General features: G+C 35.6%; 2 protein-coding genes across 6 annotated transcripts in view; one reads left to right on the forward strand and one right to left on the reverse strand.

The window, feature by feature from the left end:
* The window catches only part of DSG1 (desmoglein 1), a 37,477-nt gene extending 22,201 nt beyond the window's left edge, over positions 1 to 15,276 (reverse strand). Inside the window, exons 1-7 of the mRNA XM_014845355.3 lie at positions 14,977 to 15,276; positions 14,265 to 14,397; positions 5,988 to 6,023; positions 5,591 to 5,722; positions 4,228 to 4,383; positions 2,503 to 2,647; positions 157 to 323 (exon numbers count right to left, since the gene is read on the reverse strand). Of these exons, the coding sequence (XP_014700841.3) occupies positions 157 to 323; positions 2,503 to 2,647; positions 4,228 to 4,383; positions 5,591 to 5,722; positions 5,988 to 6,023; positions 14,265 to 14,312 (684 nt within the window). The 5' untranslated portion in view covers positions 14,313 to 14,397; positions 14,977 to 15,276. The remainder of the gene's footprint in view (positions 1 to 156; positions 324 to 2,502; positions 2,648 to 4,227; positions 4,384 to 5,590; positions 5,723 to 5,987; positions 6,024 to 14,264; positions 14,398 to 14,976) is intronic.
* Positions 1 to 20,382, forward strand: part of DSC1 (desmocollin 1) — a 345,309-nt gene that overhangs the window by 147,713 nt on the left and 177,214 nt on the right. The gene's annotated exons all lie outside the window — the stretch shown is intronic.

A 20,382-nucleotide genomic window follows, 5' to 3' on the forward strand; every position in this document is an offset into this window, starting at 1 on the left:
TTTCATTTTAAAGAGATTTCTTGTGTCATTCCCGTAGGTGAAAATTTTATGTAATTAAAATTTAAAAATATTATTTTCTTTTTCTTTCTTAGGTACTCTTGCATGCAGAATTAATTCCTTTGAGACTGACAACCCATTCAAAGAAAAAGAAATTACCTCTCTGTCTAGGAAATTATTCATTGTCCGAATTTCTCCAGTATTTCTGTTGATAATAAACATTGGTGAATCAGAAGGCTCCTGTCTTATGATCTTGAAAGCTATTTTTGAGTTCAAATTATTTGGTTCATCCGCATCGGTAGCATTGAGTCTCATCACCAGCGTATCTAGAAATCAGGGAAAATTGATTGTAACTTGACAGTTTGCATTTTCATTATAGTATAGTGTATTGCTTTTCCAACAAGGTGTTAGGTTTAGTTGGTCCATATAACATGCACTCTACCATTTTCCCTTTCTACTTTTTCAACATATCAATAGCTTAGCTCCTTTCTAGACCTTTGATTTGACAAAAAGGTCACGTTTTACTAGGAACCTAGACATTACTAGTAGTTAGGTAACAAAGAAATGTTTTATTCTGGCTTTGCATTTCTTATTCTAGTATAATTCTTTTTTGTTTTTTAAAGGCTCCTGTGGTGAAACCAAATGATATTAAGGCCAGACCAACTTGAGCACTTTCTAGCCATGTGATCTTGATCTAAGTTTCCCCTTCTATAAATGGGAATGATAATAGTACCATCCTCATTGAATGCATAGAAAATTAAATAGCTTAATGAGAGAAAATTATATAAAGTTCCTATTGAATAACACACACTCAGTAAATATATATTATTGTTCTGTTTTGCGTGGCTCCTCGTGAAGTGCTAAGTAACTAGTGGACTTAAAGAGATGCGTGTTTAACTATGTGCTTTGTCCTTTCCCTGATCTTTCCTGTTAATCTTTTAAGCAGTTTTGATGAAGGACACTGAAGAATGTGAAAAGCTGCCAGTGTTCATAAACCAGAATTCTTCTCTACACTCGAACTCTTTCAAGCACAATTGTCCCGTCTATAGACACAAATGCCCCAGAGTATCTCCTATCTCTCCCTCTGTCTCCTTTCTCAATCTGTGTATATATGTATGTTCATCTCAGTATTATTTTTTAAATGTTTTCACTAGGCAATTCATTAATTAATTATGATATGTTCATACAATGAAATCTGATGCAACTGTTACAAGGAATGAAGACATCCCTATTTCCTAATGTGGAAATATGTCCAAAATAGATTTAAATAAAGATTCACATTAGGGATTAGTAAGTAAAATGTGGTTCCATCTGTTTCCAAAAACATGTTTATATATCTTTATATAATTATAAAACATATGTACCTAAATAACTAATGACAGTGCTTGCCTCTGAAGAATGGTACTAGAGAAAACAAAGAACAGATTTCTATTCCATTTTTATTTCCATATTGTGTGAAGTTTTACAACAAACAATTTTAGAATGGTATTTTTAAAAGTTTAGAGTGTAGACATACTATTTTAATGAAGAGAAGTAAAATGTAAGGATTTTTTTAATTTTTAAGAAATTATACCACTTAAAGGTTAAAAGGAACTATGGTAAGTTGATGTTTTGAATTCATATGAGAAATCATCTCTGCTGTTTTTAATATATTTAGGATAATCTTCAGTGGTGTGCTAAACGGTTAATATTCTGTCCCTCCCAAGTGGCTGAATATTTGGCAGTTAAAACGTTGCCATTTACAATAATCCATGAGGAGACCACTATACCTTAAGGTTGTCAAAGCTGTTGCAAGCAAATGCTCTCTCTAGTTTATAGGTTTTCTGGCGCCCCTCAGCTAGCATCACTTGAGACAATCAGCTTTATATATGCATGGTGGGCCAAACAGGATTAGCTTTGTAATGCATTTCAAATACACAAAACCAATGACTTGAGTAAAAAAGCAAACAAAACCTGTATTTATCAAATCATATATAAGAAGGGGAAGCAATGCTTATTTTGCATTTATTTGCTGTCACCAAAAGCTCTTAAAGACTATGGCCACAAAGTAGATTGCCTGCAAGTGATTTTTATGAGTGACGTTAAAGTAGTTAAAATTGGAAGAAAAAAAAAAAACGGTATGAATAGAAATGGATGAGATTGCCCTTCACAGCAGTCAGGCTGGGAGGCTAAATGCCCAGTGCCCCTGCCACCAATGTGCAAAGCACTTTTGGAATTTCTCCTTAGGAATCTACTCCAGAGCTGCTGTGTGGGTTACATAAGAAAATCCTCCTTGTTACACTGGAGTTGCTCCTTGTGTATGACAGATTGGAGCTGCTTCCATAGTGGAAGGGAAAGTCATTATGGAGACTTCGTCACGCCTTTCTGTTCTGCATGTTTTTCTGTACTCATCTCTTACGTTGGTGATGTGGTACCTTGACATAGTTTAGCCTCTAGTTGCCTGGCTGTTAACAATGATCTGGAAGCCAATATACTCTTGTTTCCGTAATAAAATAGATAACTTACTTGCATTAGAATTTTCTTCTATTTGTCCTACAAAAGTAGACATAGAAAATACTGGAGGGTTGTCATTTATATCCAAAACCCTGACTCTGAGCTCAAGAGGCCTCTCTAAATCTTGACCCATTGAATTCAGAGCCCGGCAATAGATCTAGGAGAGAAAAGAGGAATAATTATATGGCGCACCACATATTTATTAAGTTCTTACTTTGTTTGGGCACTATGCTAGGTATTGTGGGTAGCTAAAAGAAAAGTAAGACATATTATTTCCTACCAGAATATAGGCACAAGCAGTACTTATAATTAATAAGGGGAGGCAAACACAAACTCAAAATGCTCTTTCAGAAAAGGTAACATGGTAAGTTATGTAAAGGAAGAACAAAATACTATGACTTCGTATTAGGATATAATGATTGAGACAGATGAAAGAGAATTTCGACAGGTGGGGAGGGGAATTGCCAGAGTGTTCCAAGTAAAGGGATTCATGTGAGAAAAGAAATAGAGTGATGAACACGCATTGTTTGAAATTAGGACTAGGGCCTATTGGGAGTTTGAGGATGTGGTAAAGGAGCGTCACATGGGAGCTTCAAAGAAATATAGCATTCATAAGCTAGGTGGGGCTATGTGGGTGTTGTCTTATTATTATTATTATTATTCATATTTGTAGTATACATGAGTGTAATGTATACTGTTTTACCTGTGTGGTATATTTCATATAAAAATGCATTGTGCTTCAAGAAAAGCTAACATGCTGGCATGCTGATTTAGAATTTGTAGGAGATTAGGCAGGAATATTGACTTGGAATTAAAGTAGTTTGAGGAATAAAGACAAGCAGTCTGAGTGAAAGCAGCAAGCATAGATTACTATCTGAAGGTGTTTTGGGATATGGATTGATAGGGTTTTAATAGAAGAGGTGACAAGATCAAGGAAGGTTTTCTTTATTTTTTAAGTACTAATAAGGGTTGGCCATGATGATAGATGGAAATAGAAGCAGCCAATGGACAAGCAGGAGAGAGATGAAAAAACAAAGTTGATGGAATAAGGTTTTTGAAGAAACAGGTAATTATGGGACAATGGAAATGTCTTGGGAGAAGCTGTGGGAAAAAGCAGAAAAGTGATCCTGTTTGGGATTTAATGCAGAACATTTTTGAACCAGAAGAGAGAGAATTAATTGTGGGAGTTTGTGATGGGGGGGCCTCAGACTTTCTAATGAAGTTGGTCACCAGGTCATCTGTTGCAAGTGGAAATGAGGTTGAGGATTTGAAGTTTTGTCACAGCCACAGTAAAGAATGGAGGGAAATTCAGTAAGAATGAATTAAAGTATTTCTAAGGTACGTTCTGAGCTCAGGTAAGCCTGAGCAGTGTGAATTTATTATAAGGTATGTTCACTCAGAAAAGGTTACCCTAGTAGCTCCAGAATCATCACTTGACATTGGAGTTAAAAGGAACCAACATTCTCAATCGAATTAAATAAAAAGAAGTAAAAGTTAGGTTCTTGCCTTTCTAAACAAATATTTTAGCTTGCCATTGGGACAGACCAGATATTAGCATTTTTGCTAAGGCACTTAAGCAAAACTCTCTTCTCTCTCTCAATCTTTTCTTTGTTTCTCTTGAGTCAAGGGATGCTCATGAATTTTAAGAGACAATCAAAAATGCCTAATATTTAGACTCTGAGCTTATCCAAAGATAATTTAGGCCTGAACATATATATTGACATGGAGCCCACTTACAATGAAAAAAGGGGTGACCTCTCGATCAACTATGGATGTTATATTAATTTCACCAGTTTTTTGGTTAATAATGAAGATTCCATAAGGTGGTTGATCAATTCCTACTCCAGAGATGCGGTATGTAACTTGCTGGTTTGCAGCACAATCTGAGTGAATCTGCAGAAAAAGTACAAGTGAAAATATTACAGGGAGCAAATAAAGAGTGCTATGTTTGATATACGGCAGCTGTCTTTCTTGAGAATTGTTGAATATGAGCACCTGTTATCTTTTACGAAATGCTAGAAATAGGGAATCATTTTCCTAGATAAGTAGAATAATTACAGCTCTGGAATTTTCAATGGAACTGACAATGGAATAAAAGAAATTCAATTTTTATTTCTACCAAATAAGAAAAAAGTAAAATATCACTCTAATAGATCGAAGTCTAAATCATTCATTCATTCAACATTTACAATTTGATCGTATTATTTTCAGGCTCTATGCTAGCACTGAGCCTAGAGTAGAAACTCCTTGCCCTCTTAAAGAGTTTACCAGTGTTGTTATGTAACTAGGATCTTATGATTCAAAAATTTTTTAAAACGGAAAGTTTTAGAAGAAAGTTTTAAGTGGATTTATGTACCTGACAAGCGTTATCCAACTCTGTGTAGAAGCTCTTAATTCTGAAAATGGGGGGGACGTATTAGCAGAAAAGTAAGGAGACCATCCCAAATAAATGGTTATAGAAACCAGGATTCTTTCTTTGAAATAAAATATTCAATGACTGTCAGCAAATACTACTGATGAATCTCTGTGTATGTCTGTATGCATGTTTATGTGTATATCTATATATACATAATACACATATATTTGTATGGGTGTGAATCTGCGTGTGGCAATGTGTTTCTGAGTGTGTGTATGTATGTGTGTGTGTATACAAAGGAAGATAAGGGAAAATGAAAGGAAAAAGTGTGTATGAAAGAGGGTACATTGTGAATGTTTATAAACAAGCCAAAAGTAGGAATTCAATTCTAATAGATTGTGAGGCAGAAAGAGCATACATTGAAATACTTCCTCTGCGTGTGCTGAGTGCTAAATTCATTCTTTCAATCACTATAGTTTTTTCACCTAGAGTTTGCAGTAACACATGATCAGGTGTATTAATTTCACAAGTGAGGTCAGTCAATGTTTAACTGTTTACCTGAGCGCCCACGTTTCTTAATGTATCCTTTCAGTGGCTTCAGTTTTCATAATCTTAATGACAATAGCTCTGTACCATAACTTCTCAGTGAGATATGTTCATAAAGTATTTAAAAGACAGGTTCTTTTGAAACCTTAACCTTGTTCATTCTGATTTATGATTTTATGCTTTGGGGTTGATACTTACTTTGGCAATTGGGTTCCTCTTTGAGTTGTCTTCACCTTCACGACAGGCTGCAGCGAACTTGATCCATTCACGTTTTTGCCTTCTGATTGAATGCCACTTGATGGTGCCATTTTTAGTATTATAATCTCTTACCTTGAATGGGTAGAATAAAGTAATACTATCTATTAACTTTTATTCATAATTCACATTCCACTGGAGGTTTTGAAAGAGGGGAGTAATTGAAATGTCAGAAAGAAATGTTGTTTAATTGAGAAAATTGGCAATTTTGATAATCTATTACTTTTAGCATAACATTAAATTTACTTGTAAGGATGAATTTTCTTTGGAAAATATGTTGTTACTCCCAAACCATTTTCCTTGTTTTTAATTTGAAAAAAATAGATTTGCTATGTATTACCTGTATTCGAAATTCACTGTTAACTTCCACCACCACCTATAAAAATAAGATAATCATAGTAGTTAATTTTTAATTGAATGATTTACAATTCATGTTATCCTATTGCTTTAAAAAAGTCAAACAATAGTCTTGTGAGGTATTAGAATTATTTTATCAGTCCAGTAGCAGGTGGATCTGCTTTATCCCTCAGATCTGAAAATAATGATGCTAAGGATTCCTTTCCATTTGCTTTTTACCTTTCAATTTTGCTCTTCTTCTTTTTTATTACTTTTATTTTTTAACCTCTTTTTTATTCTTAGTCTTTGCAGATACTTGTAATCACATGAGCTAGGACATTTGAAGCAAGAACTCAGGGAGAACGAAGGTCGGGAACTCAGACTCTCCTAGTAAATCTTGTGACTGAAGAGCTGGAGATACTCTGATGCTATTCAGTGATATTCGGCAATAACTCATGATGCTAAAACATTTGACTTTAGTTTCCGAATCAGACTAGACACAGATGGAAATAAAAAAAAAATATTTTGGAGTAAAGAAAGGATATGAAGGAGAAAGTATCTAGAAAGCTTCAGAATATTTGCTCCTTCACATTCCAATTCTAGATGGAAGATTTTTCTAAGATTCTTGAAAATCTTGATGATATTTTTTACTTGCTTTGAAAGATGAGAATAAAACGTTCTAAAATAAAAAGTAAATAGTTTCCTTTATGTAAAAATGAGTTCACAGTTAATGTTTTACTGTTAGCACTAAACAAAATAGATACCATAAATGCATCCTTCCATAAAAAGGAAAAGAAAGTGCGGGAGTGAAGGGACAAATTGCTGGGTAAGCAACTTCTATTAGTCTTTTCTCCTGAATTAAACAATTTCTCTGGCAAACGCGTGAACTGGTCAGGCAGAGCTCTGCCTGGTTTCAGCTCTGGCCTTGATCTTTACACACGATTTGTAGTGAAAAACTCAGTATAATTTCAATTACTTTTCTCTAAAAACCAAATGTATTTCTAAAACACAGACATATATTGTTTAATATATCAATATACTTAAGACATTGTAAAATATCTATCTAAAAAATGAGGTGTGGATTTGAAGGCTAGTTTGCATTTAGTAAGTTTTAAATTACACTTAAAATCAATTAAAGATGGTATAAATCCTTAGCTTTTATTTCTCCCTAAATAAGAGATTTTCAACTGTGTGTGTGTGTGGAGGTTGGCCCTGAGCTGACATCTGTTGCCAATCTTCCTCTTTTTTTTCCTACCCGAAGCCCCAGTGCATAGTTGTATGTATCCTAATTGTAGGTCTCAACTTCTTTTTGTTTTAATTCTTTTTTTATTGTGGTAACATTGGTTTATAACATAAAAATTTCAGGTGTACATCATTATATTTCGATTCCTGCGTAGATTACATCATGTTCACCCCCCAAAGAGTAATTACAATCCATTACCACACAAATGTGCCTAATCACCCCTCTTGCCCTCCTCCGGCTCACCTCCCCTCTGGTGACCACCAATCTAATCTCTGTCTCTATGTGACTGTTTGTTGTTGTTTTTAATTTTCAACTTCTAATGGAACTTTTTCAGGGTTGCAAAGTATGAAAACCATTATCACAATTAGACTTTATCAGTACCATTGATAAAAGAAAATTATAGTTTTCTCTTTAAAAAATACTTATAATAGTAATCTCAAAATATAGCAATTTGCTTTTTATAGTTAGTTTTGATGTCACCATTAAATAAAAATAAAATTTTAGTCTCTAAGTTCATATTTTTAGAAATTGCCATAATTGATAATTCAGGAAAATGTGTATTTATGGTTAATATGAGTAATATGAAGAGATAATGATTTTATTATAGGAATTATATACTCATGGTATATAGGTAATGTTAGTCGTTATTATTATCACTGTTACAATTCACTGAACGATAACTAAGTACTAGACAATGTGTTTAGAGAAATCCATGCATTCAATTTCATAAGTACGTGTGGCCAGTACTATAACTGTTTCCATTTTACAGATGAGGAAATTGAGGTTTGGATATTAATTTATGGCTAAATACAATCTAACACAATTCATCCTAAATTTGTGCTTGAGGTGTGGGTTTTACAAAAAAGTCTAAGATAGCCTATTCCAAGTAAATTACTAAGTAAAATATACTGAAAAGAATTGACATTACAACTTGGAGAATTCAAAAACATTCTGATTTTAATCTAATCTCATATTATCCTTGTGATTAGGAATGCTTATGTACAATAATAACAACAGCAATAATAGTAATACTAGGGTAAAAAAAGAAAAGTAAATGGCTCAAATGGTTTGGACAAGTAATGGAAATGTTGTAGAGTACTTCTTGGCATAGAGTTGAAATGATGTTAATACAATGTGTACTTCTTGCTACTTGTGAACTCGTGAGCACTTTTTTCTCACTCTTGATTGTGGGTGTGAGTGAGGGTGTAAGGACACCTTATTTGTCTGTTTGGGAGCCATTTTCTCATAGCAACAGAACTGCGTGTGCATCTGTTATTTGTCTTGCGCTTCCCTCACCACACTGAAGTGTCAGTGCCTGCTGTTTGTTTTGGAGAACTGTGCCAGATGACAAAGACACCTTCCAACTTTATGATGCTGGGTCATTCTTTTTCCCATGAGAGGCAACTTAGGCAGAAGACCAAGTAGCTTTCACCATAGTGTCAGCCTCTCCACTGGATTAGTAATTAAAAAAACTGCCAAGTCTGCTTAAATTTATGTTGTGTTGACATAACCTGATTGTCTTTTGCACAGTGTCTAGAATAAACTTTGAAACAAAGTTACTGTTGGACTTTCAAAGGCAAAATAAAAAGAACATTTGGTAGAGTCAGAAGACTTTCACTGTACTTCCTAAACGAGCTTTCTCTCCTTTGTAAAATGACAGGAGCAGACTCTTTCCAATTCTAAGACCAAATCTCTGTGAGCAGTAGGAAATTGTTGAAGTTTTTCGAACGTGGGAAAGTCATGATAAAATTGTGGGTTTAAAAGAGTCCTCTGACGACAATTGGTGGGAGTGGTGAGAAGAGGCAGCGATTACAGGTCACCGAGCAGTTGAGTCTCCTGCATCGAATGGGGCCAGAGATGAGGAGTCGCTGTACCAGAGCAGGGACAGTGGGAACGGACCAGGAAAGATCAAGGGAGGGATACTGCGTGGCTGAAATTGACAGGGCTTGAGAACAAATGAGACGTGAGAGTCAAGACAGGGGAGAATCTCAGGTGATGGCTGTTTTAAACTGGGAGATTGGGAACAAGGCAGTAGCAGAAATTAGCAGGTTAGAACACATTGAGTTTGAGATGCCAGAGAAACGCCCAGGTAAAGATACTCAGCAATTTGAAATGTGTGTCAGCATGATGAACAATAGTTCAGGCCTGAGTTGAGGGACATCTGCTCAGGTAGGGGAGTTGAAATCATGGGAGAATTTGAAATCCCTAAGTAGAAAATACAGCAAAGAAACAGCTTGTGGTTGAGACTGAAACTAGGGGAATTCCTATGTTTATATAACTAGAGGCAACGACAGCAAACAGGAAACAAAGAGAGAAAAGGAGTGGCCAAAGAAATGAGGAAAATATAATGCAATGTCACAGACGTCAAAGAGAGGGAAAATTGAAAGACAGATGGGGTGTGAACAAGTGTCACATGATATTAAAATGCATTCTCAGTGAGTCCTCCCTTCATCTCTATTTTAGGGACCAATCCACATGTTAAAAAAAAAAAGCCACAGGACACAAAATTGCCTGCTAATTTCAATGATTCTCTAATTATACTCACTTTTAGATGTTTTTTGATATTGAGGTTTACATTTCTTTGCATATAATAAAAACGGTCTTAAAAGTGGTAACTTTTATAAGGAAAACCTCTTGCATTTAATAATTGTGAGGTAGTCTTCCTCACAAGTCACGTGGCAGTTTTTGTTGTGTCAAATTCTAATGTATTTAACTGTTGTATGCATCACAAGGAAGAACTCGAGACAAAGCTAAAATATAATAGTTTGCTTCTTTTAAGAAACTTCCTCTTTTGTGTTTCCTCTATATTACTTGGACAAAAGCTATCAGTCTGGAGTTGACAACACCTTGATAGGGTGGTTTCTCTTACTTGTTCTTTGGTTTATTTATTCATTTGACCAATACATACCAAATGTGTATTATGTGGATCCAATGCTGGATTAAGACTTTTAAAGGGCTTAAGCCCTAAAAGTATTATGGTAAGCCTTAGATAAAATGTAAGTAAATGTAATACTACACCATAAAAATAAATGTTAGGGAAATTCAACATGATTATTTCCATGTTTAGTACCTTGATGGTTTCTAGGAGTGTGGCGGGGGGTGGTGTGCGGGGGCGGGGGGGGGGGCAGAAGAAATATAAGCTATCCAAAAATTCCCCTCTGATGCCTCTACTTTGTGTGATTAGAGATCTATTGAGCAATCCTGAACTGGTGCAAGGCACTATGAAGGCTACAAAAGTGAATCAGACACAGAACCTGCCCTCACATAACTTATAGTCCAGTAGATTTATGAGCAACACGCAGCCGTTAATTTGTGGAGAGGTGGTTTTTCATTAAACAAGTGTGTAAGGCTGTGCTCTATTCTCATAGACCAATTGAGAGCATGGATCAGCAGCCAATGGCATTTTAAAAAGTTTAACCTGCCTATGTCCATCAAAGGAATTTGCATGCCAAGCATAACAGCAAGCGTGGCAAGACCCAGCGCTCTGTAAGCGTGTTCCCTCATTGAAGGTAGCATAACAAATCTAACTGCATTGCTGAGCATGCTTCCTGCTTCGGTTAGGCAATATCTGTTAGGACACAGCGATACTCAGCAACAATGTCCTTGAAGAATATGTAGTGGAGAAAGAGTTACAGAAATTAAATGCTCTGGGTATAGACAATAGAGTGATTTTTCTTGATTCCTGAGCCTTGCTAAATAGGGGAATCTTGTCCCTTAGGGGCCAGGCCTTTAGATTTATCTACACAGCATTTCCTAGTGCTTTAGGTTTTTCTGTGACCTAAATCAGGCATGGCAGAATGTTTTTACTCCATGGCAACTCAAACCAATTAAATGATGATAAATTTGAACTCTGTATTTTCATAGAGGTAAAAGAAGATGCTGATTCTAAAGCTGCAGTGAAATAATAAAGCTTTTAAGAATACCATATAAATGGAAATGATTTTGCTTAAATACAATTTATAAATTTTACTGGGTAAGTAGAAATACTGCCTCCATTTTCTATAAAATATTTTATGGAAATACTAACATCTATAATTTATATCATGATAATATGTACACAAGAAAGAATAAAAAATTCTGTCCTTTACTTGTCTTCTGTTTGGTCTGTACTAGTTTTCTAGTCCTTCTCTAGCTTTAGGCAGCAGTAAATACAATTATGGGAATTTAAGATGTCTGGTTCAAATACATGAGTGAACTATATAATAAAGTTTATATTATTTCCTATGTATTTTAGCCAGAGTGCTAAGAAGTATTCTGAAAAACTCCTGCTTATATCCTAAAGGATTTCAGTAAGTTCAAATCGAGGAGTTAATCAGGTGGTCAGAGGGAATTTTTGGAAAGGAAATATTAACCGTGGAAAAAGGAGAAGACCTGGCGAAATCGGATCATTCTTGGTAATGGATAAGATAGGTTTATCTGTTCTTTGGGTGTCAGCTGCAGAAGTTGGCCTTTATAGAAAAAGACACCTTGAGATTTGCATTTATTTGAGTTGACTAATTAGATCTGGCAAAGTTGCAAATAATTTTTAAAAATCAGAAGGAGTATAAAAATTCTACTGGTTGTATTTTGCTTTCCTACATGACCATGCCATACCTTATGCCATTGTCACAACCATTCACAGAGATTTCTTATATTTGGTGCATAGGTAACATTATTCCCTGGCCTAGAATACACTCTAACCCCTCCCCTCCCATACACTAATCTCATGGAAACCAAAAAATGAAAAAGAAATGCAGGATCAATAACATTTATTTGGCTTGCAGTGTCATAACAGGCATAAGCTATTGTCTGTCCAAGAGACTTGTCTAAATAATGGAATAGTTATGGGAAATCTTGGTTGCTGTCGGAGCAGATTCTTCAGCCCTATTCTCTCCAATTTAACTCATTAATTTGAACAAGGTCTAGAATCTTCAGGTATATTGAGCAGACTACATAACTTACTTGTAAATAGATGGTTGCCCAGCTCGCAAATGGATTTGCATTAATAAAGATGCTACCTGTTTAAATGTCTTAAAAATCTTTAAAATTGTCCAAATAGGCTCCCTAATGTAGATTTTCACTTTGAGCAGAGAAGAATATAAAGACTTTACACAGATTTTTTCTTTTTCTTTTGTTAAAGCAAATATGCATAGTGAGGCTAGCAGAGAGGCAAGTGGAAGAGCTTGCTATAGTGGTGGTTAATTTTCAGAATAAAAAAGTATTTTAAAGGAAAACTGGATTGGATAACTCTAAAGGACATTTGTTCAAATCATCTGGTAAAATCAGTAGTAAAAATAAATTATGATTTTCCAAACCTTAGAAAGTAAAATGCTTTACAAAAAAAGTTACAACAATGTGAAAATTAAACTTATAAGTTCTTTGAGAAATAATTTCCATAAGGCGTATGAGAAACTTGTGATGGATTCCAGAGTAAAATATGGCAACAAACAATCCACAAACAATAAAACTTATCCAGACTCAGAAAATAAAGTATAAATGCCTAGGAACCTCTCTACAAAGAGAGAAAGTTCGATGAGGATGCATGATTTTGATAAAAGAATACATTTTACTGAAGAATGATTAATTAGAAAGTGGCTGCTTAAAGGAATTTTATAGGATGTAATTAATTAGAAATAATTGTAAAATAAAGAAATAAGGTATTTTATAGATTGAGTGAAAGTACATAAACATCAGAATAAACTTTAATCAACTGTAACTATAATAGGCCTTAACGGATCAAATTTATATGAAATTAAAAATGAAAATAATTGATTATTTTGCAGAACACAAATGCGCCTGTATTCAAATGACGTACTGTACAACGCTCGTTAATCCCTGCCACATCCCAAGTTATGCTATCAGCTGATCCCAAAGATCCATGAAAAAGTCCATGGAATAGGGCTAATGTTTGAAGGGCAGCCTGGAACAAAAGCTACCAGCTTATTGATGCTCATTTATAACTAAAACCACTGTTTATGACCTCTCTTAATTAATAAACTGAATTCAAACTAACCAGCATACCTTGAATCAAAGATCTAACTTGCTCTTACAGAAACTCAACAATCCAGTTCAAAAATTAAGCAAGTAGAAACAAATATAAACCACACGCTACATCCTGCCAAATTGGAGGGCAATTTACCTGGCACTGGCCTCTTTGGATTATATTAAGCTCGCTGTGAGAGAGACTAAGATTTTAAAATTTTTGACACAAGTGAAATTGATGCCACACATTGGCATTGCATTTAGTATTATCTCTAAAAAGAGAAAACTAATGATGTGTAAGGGGGACAGTGATAAAGCATTTCATTACATTTGTCTGACCATCAAACATGCAACTTTTATATCGGTCGTTACTGATTTTCCAGTAGTAAGAGCCAGTATCTTAATAATTATGCTTACTCCTTAATTATAGCCATTCCTTCACCTACTATATTATTTATAAGTTTCCCATACCACCATTTTTCTTGAAATACAAAAATGTTGTTTTAAATAAAATCAGAGTTTAGCAATGTGGGACTTTTGATATTAGTGATATGGCTCCCAACCATATATGGAACCGATGAGATTATTTCGATAGTGAGGTCAGTCACAAACTGCTATGATTTTAATTTATATGGATCCTATTTTTATGTTTTAAAAATTTTAGTGAATCTTTCAGCAAAGATACCAAAAGAATGGAAAGTTGTTTAGGTTAAAAATCAGGACAGACCTGTGATATTAGTTTAAAAGCCGACCTGCTAAAAAAGGATTTGAACAACAAAATGCTCCTAAGTAGTGATATGGCTTTCCCGAATTCACTATTTTACCAGCGTGACTTAGCAATGACTTCCATGTCAGAGATGTGATCTGATGAGTTAACACTGATGCTATAATATGATCTGGAGTCTTCAATTAAAGAGAGAAACTCTCTTCAAAAATCTAGTTCATAAAATCACCTTGTCATTAACATAAACTTTTAATGGGTTTAGGTTAGAAATAACACTAAAAACATTTTCTAAAAAGTTCACACTTGTTTACAACAAGAATGATTATGAAGGGTTTTTAACAGAATCCACTTACCAAACAAATGAACAGCACTGCAGCTGTTCTGAAGAAGTGCCAGTCCATCGCTGCTGGGTTCTTTTACATCCAAGGCCAAGGGAGTTTTGTTTGTTCTTCTCTGTTCCTTTTCTTTCCCCCACTCAGCTGGTGTCTGATTAAAATAATTTCTCAGTAGATGTTCTTACATGCAGGCTTAGAGGTGTTTCTGCCTTCTCTGGGAGAAGGACTGAAGGTACGTATAACCAGTCTAGATCCCCACCCTAAAAACTTGGGCTGGTCTCACTAAAATACTTGACAAGATCATCATTGCTCCTGGGTAAAAGCTTAAGGACACACCCTTCTTCCAGCTGAAAGGCAGCTTCTGTGGGGCCTGGAAGATTCACTCCTTTACTGAAGGTTTTCAGTGGCAGGCATTTAAAATGATCAGAAGTATGGGGACGTATACAATTGATAAGGACTTTTCACCTTATGCTTTCTTTACAAGTTCTTTAGATCCTTCCCATATTAAAATGGCAAGTGTAGTTAGGCTTATATTAATCAAAGGACGTATCTGCTCCGTGCTCAGAGCCAGACCCTCCGGTCACAGTAAAAAATTATAAACTTTCCATTTCAGTGTATGTTAGGAACTAGCCAGTTATTTTCCAAGTTGTTTAAGAGAGAGAAAGTTTGCTAACGTTAGGACTGAGGACTTTTTAAAGCATTGTCAAACAAGCAAAACTATGATACTTACAATTATAAGGTCCTCTACACAAGTCACAGTTCTCTTGAAGTGATCAGCCTAAGTCCAGGGAAGCCTCTGTTTTCTCTCTAAATAAATATCTTCTCTCCCCAATTATTTTTCTTTCTTTAAAATTCTGCTCTTTTCAAATATAGTAAAACAAAATTTAAAATATCACCAAGCCAGATTAAAAGTAAACAATCAAAAGCACCGATTAAAATCCTGTTATAATTTTTAAGATGAGGATCGGTGCCTGAAATACTAATGGAAACCAAAAAGCTGCTCTTCAGGTGAGGTGGGTTAAAAGTCAGTGACAATTCCCAAGCACAGAGCCAAGAATCTGTGTGGTGAGCCAATTAGAACATAGAGAACACACTGAAGGACTGGCTGCCCACACATGCAAATGGCAACGTAGCAGCCCTGAGCTGTGTGAAAATAAGTAACGACTCTCACAAGGCAGCATTTGAAAGTATTCTTGGGATATCATCTCTTCACCAGGCAATGTCTGGTATAAATATTGTGAGTGGCAGGAAGTCTATGGAGTTTGAAATGGCAGTCTGGAACAAGAGACCTATCTGACAAGAAGTTGATTATGGTCAAAAGGATGCTTAAAATATCCCAGAAAAAAGGATATCTCTGAGGGTCAGAGGTTCTAAGGAATGCTCTCATTTCACTACAGGTGTGTGGCAAAGAAGGTCGTTCAACAGTCGTTTGAAATTTCATGCTATTCATAATGGAGCTTAGACAGAAGGAGATAGACTGCCTGTATTTACTTGCAATGAATAACAATGCTTATGATAGCAATTGGTTGATGTGAATAAGTAAAATAAAAGGAGATGGTCAGGCCAAATTTCTCATTGGTCAAGTAAGATAGAAAGTGAGTGTCGACCTATGACTTAGTTTGAGCAATATATTCGTGGTAAGATTGTATGACCATGAATGACTGAAGACTCATTGGGCACCAGAGATGAAAGAACCTACTCTTGGCGCTCTCCAGTGGCAAGTGACTTAAATTCTCGGCCTGGTGCTAGGGTGTTCACAGGCCCTCTTCATCCATTGAATGACTCTTCCCCAAGCCCACACTTGCTCCCACCCCTAACTCAATGCCCTGCTCCAACCATCCTAACCCACTAGAGCATTCGTTAGGCAGCAACCTTCCAGCACCCTTCTGAAGAAGAGGTGTGGCAGAACCCCAGTGCTGCAGAGCAGCGGCTATCTTAACCGTCACGTGAGAACTAGTGACATTAAGCACAAGTGGGAAAGGGAATTTATGAATCACCATCCCTTCTCCTTCACCTCTTTCCTTGCCTTTTTCTCTTTTCTACTCGTTTTATTGTCCTTAAAATAGTGTTGTCCAATTGAACTTTCTGAAATGTGGAAATGTTCTCTATTGGTGTTTTCCAACATGGTAGCCACTAACCACACAGGGCTACTGAGCTTTGGAATGTGGCTACTATAGCTGAGGAACTGAATTTTTAATTTTAGTTAATTTTAGTTAATTTAAATTTAAATAACCACATGTGACCAGTGATTACCGTATTACACAGTGCTTTTATTATCGTCTTTTTCTATGCCTTAATTCCTTTCGTTCTTTATAAATTCAACTCCCTTTAATTAAATCTATCCTGTGTTTTTTTCTTTTTTCTTTTTTTTTTTTTTAAGATTTTATTTTTTCCTTTTTCTCCCCAAAGCCCCCGGTACATAGTTGTATATTCTTCGTTATGTGTCCATCTAGTTGTGGCATGTGGGACGCTGCCTCAGCGTGGTTTGATGAGCAGTGTCATGTCCGCGCCCAGGATTCGAACCAACGAAACACTGGGCCGCCTGCAGCGGAGCGCGCGAACTTAACCACTCGGCCACAGGGCCAGCCCCTATCCTGTGTTTTTTTCAACTGAGGGAATGCCAGCTTTGTTCCAGTTTCCAGTCAGTGCCTTTTGAGTCCCTTTCCTTTCCGTACTCCTGTTACCTCAGTTGGCCCAGTTTCTTTTCCTGACACCTTACTGATCCTATTTCCCAATGCCAATGAGTTAAGATATTTTAAAACATAGGCAACACAAACTCCTCTCATTTCTATACTTACATTTTCTCAGCTCTTCCTTCCAGCCGCCTCATATGTAACCTCACGTCACACTGTCGCGTCGCCATGCTGCACAAGGCTGATTCTTCTTTCTAGTCTCACTGCACCTGTTTCTACTCTGAACATTATTTGGTATGTGTACCTACACATGCTACCATCAGTTCTCATTTTGTGGAAGCTTTATGAAATTTGGAGTGATTTTTCTGTTCGGAATTTCCCTGGTAAGCTGAAATTTTCTCAAACGGCTCAAGACTCCCCTGAGAAAGGATTTTCTTCCTTTTATAAGGCACTGCAAACTCTAGAATGTCATCCTTTCTGTCTACATTTCTGTATTTGTTCACAGATGGGATAATATAATATCTTCTTGAAAGAGATATTACCATTATTTCAAGAAAATAATCAGCGTCTTTCACTAAAGGTGGTAGATTCTCCTGATCTAGAATTTTTTAAGCCTAATTAAAGTAACTGACTATTCTATATCCCTTCCTTTACACAGCGCCCATAGACTGAACTCATACATTTCAGAGAAACCCTTTGAAATATGCTTTTATGTTATATGTGAACCTCTGGCTTCATATGTGTGTCTAAATTACCCTAATCAGCTCTAGAAATTGTTTAAAAAAATAAATGAAACATAAAAATAAACCCTAAAAAATAGAGAAGAAATTGAGGTAAATATGCTAAGGATAATAAAAACAAAAATTTTTGTCTTTGCCTCTATTGCTTTGCCTTGTGTTGATTCTAGATCTTGCTCACATTGTTTCAAATCAGACTCTTCCTCAGTAAATCACATGGAGAAGTCTAGGGATGGAGGCCGCTGTTTTAGATTAACAGAGACTTTTCTTTTAATTCATAACAATCAGGTGCAATGCCTGATCCTTAAATGGATTCCTCGTTTAAATAAGACATCTGTAGAAATAATTTTGGGAATATTTGGGGAAATTTAAATATGAGCTGTTAGGGAATTATTATCAATTTTATTAGGTATTGTAGTAATATGTCCTTTTTTTGAAGATACATGCTAAAATATGTAGGGGCAAGCTCTTATGATGACAGAAATTTTCTTTATGGTAATTCAGCAATAAAGTAGATTAAGTAAATATGGCAAAGTGTTAGCGATTGTTAACTTTAAATGACAGTATAGGATTTTCTCTTTGTTTTCCTGTATATTAAAGAATTTTCGTACTAAAATTTAAAATAATGGACTTAAGTATGAGTTGGCAAATTATAGCCATGGACCAAAGAGGGCCAACTGCCTTTTTTGTTATTTTCTGGGAGCACAATCATACTCATTTGCTTATGTGTTGTCCATGGCTGCTTTCCCTCTACAACAGCACAGCTGAGTAGTTACGACACAGACTGTGTGGCCCGCAAAGCCTAAAATAGTTACTTATCTGGTCCTTTATGGAAAACGTTTGCTGACTCCTGCACTAATTGAATAGCTTATAGTTTGTAATACAAAATATGTCTCATTAGTAAATTAGTTAATCTTAGGAGAATCCACAAGATTGATCTAAAGAGCGTGAACAGAAATCGTGATGACTGAAACTCTTAAAATTAAAGCAATTAATCACTGAGGAAAGGATACATCTTTACAATCAAATTATATTTTTAGCTTTATATTTTCAGAAAGACTTTGTTTAATTGACTGGATTAATCTACAGCCTAATTCTTCTTCCTTTCTTTTGAACAAGATCTAAGGAGAACCTTAATTTTACTTTTCTCTAGTCAATTCTAGATTGAGAGTTCAATTGCATCACCTCTTTATGTACTTTTTTCTACATAGAATGAATATTCATGAATAGGGGAAAATCTCAAATGATTTTGGGAACCTTGGACTCTATCTTAATACTTTAATATTTTATGATAAAATAAGAATGGTGAAAGAGACTAAATTATTGTTGTCTGTTCTTTTAAAAAATTAAAAAATAATTCTAATTGAGCATCCACTGCATGTTCATTACTCTGCTAGGCACTGTGGAACATTCAAAATAATTTTGAACTCTGCCCTTAAAGGTTTGCATTGTAGCTGCAAACATACTGAAATAGAAGTGTTACTACTCCCTTCTGGAAGACCGTCCTACTCACACATCTACGTGTATTAGCTACCACCCCAGTGTACCCTTTGGACTTCATGTGCAAATTGAGTTCTTCCTTTTACTTATAATGAATTATCATCAGTTCAGTTCTACACCGCCACCTTCTTTGGCCTGCTATGTGCACTATACTATCGCATGGAGTTACAAAGGCGGGTACACCATGATCCTTGCCCGCAAGTGGCTCCAGGCTAGCTGGAATGAAAAAGACAAAAGACTTTTTTCCAACTTGCTAAATGAAAAAGTGCATAGAGTGCTTGGGGAACCCACAGTCTAGTTTTGTTGGAGGTGACATCAGAGAAATCTTATACTATTAATGGCAGCACATTGGTGGCATGATAGAATTGATTTTGAAAATTCTTGCATTCTCCTTTTGGCCTTTGTAGCTTACCTAAATCAACTCATGTTATACTTTCAAATTTACCTTCTTTTGTCTCAACTTTGCCTTTCTGTCCTCATTTCTGCTACCATAGATCCTCTCCAGGTCCGCTTCGCCTGGCATCACTGTGCCCCACTTCTAATTGTGCATCTGCACTCTTCTTTTTTAATCTGTTTCATATTCATTTTCCAGAATAGTGTTTCTGAAACACTGCTTTCTTTATGTCAGGCCTCTCCTCAAGAAACCACAGTAACTCTACATTTCCTCCCAGACCAAAATGTCTTTATATCACAACCTCTCAGCGGCAAATTTATGTCTCTCGGTTATTTACTGTATCTGGAGGAAATAAAATGCAATCACCTCCACAGTCTTAAGATTTTCCACCATTGTTTTTTATTTTTGAAGACTCTGCTTTTGATGATGATGATACCAATGTGTTATATATGTAATATATCGAATGATATTTGTCTAGAATATTTTCCATTTTAGGGTTGTATGTATTGTCTATGAGCAGGTAAAAAGTTTATCATTTTCAGAAACCATTATTGACTGCAATTTTAAAAATTCAATTCCACAACATTTTTTGAGCACTATTAGGGATTGTGCTAGTTGTCAGGAGAGAGAAAAATAGGTAGTAGAAGTTTTTATCTTTAAGAAGGCTATAATCTTGACTGGATCTCAAAGGAGCGATGAGGCCTGTCTTTATTACAAGGCACATTGATGTATATGTTATAAGAAAGACCTGTAGTGTTTTATGAGCCCTGCAAATGGGAAATACTTTCCACATTGAGGGAATTGGAGGACACTTCATGGAAGAGGTAGATTTTCAAATTTTCAGGATGACTACAGTCTCAACAAATGGAGAT

This window comes from Equus asinus, chromosome 7 (genome assembly GCF_041296235.1).
Source record: "Equus asinus isolate D_3611 breed Donkey chromosome 7, EquAss-T2T_v2, whole genome shotgun sequence".
In the NCBI taxonomy this organism is placed as follows: Eukaryota; Metazoa; Chordata; class Mammalia; order Perissodactyla; family Equidae; genus Equus; species Equus asinus.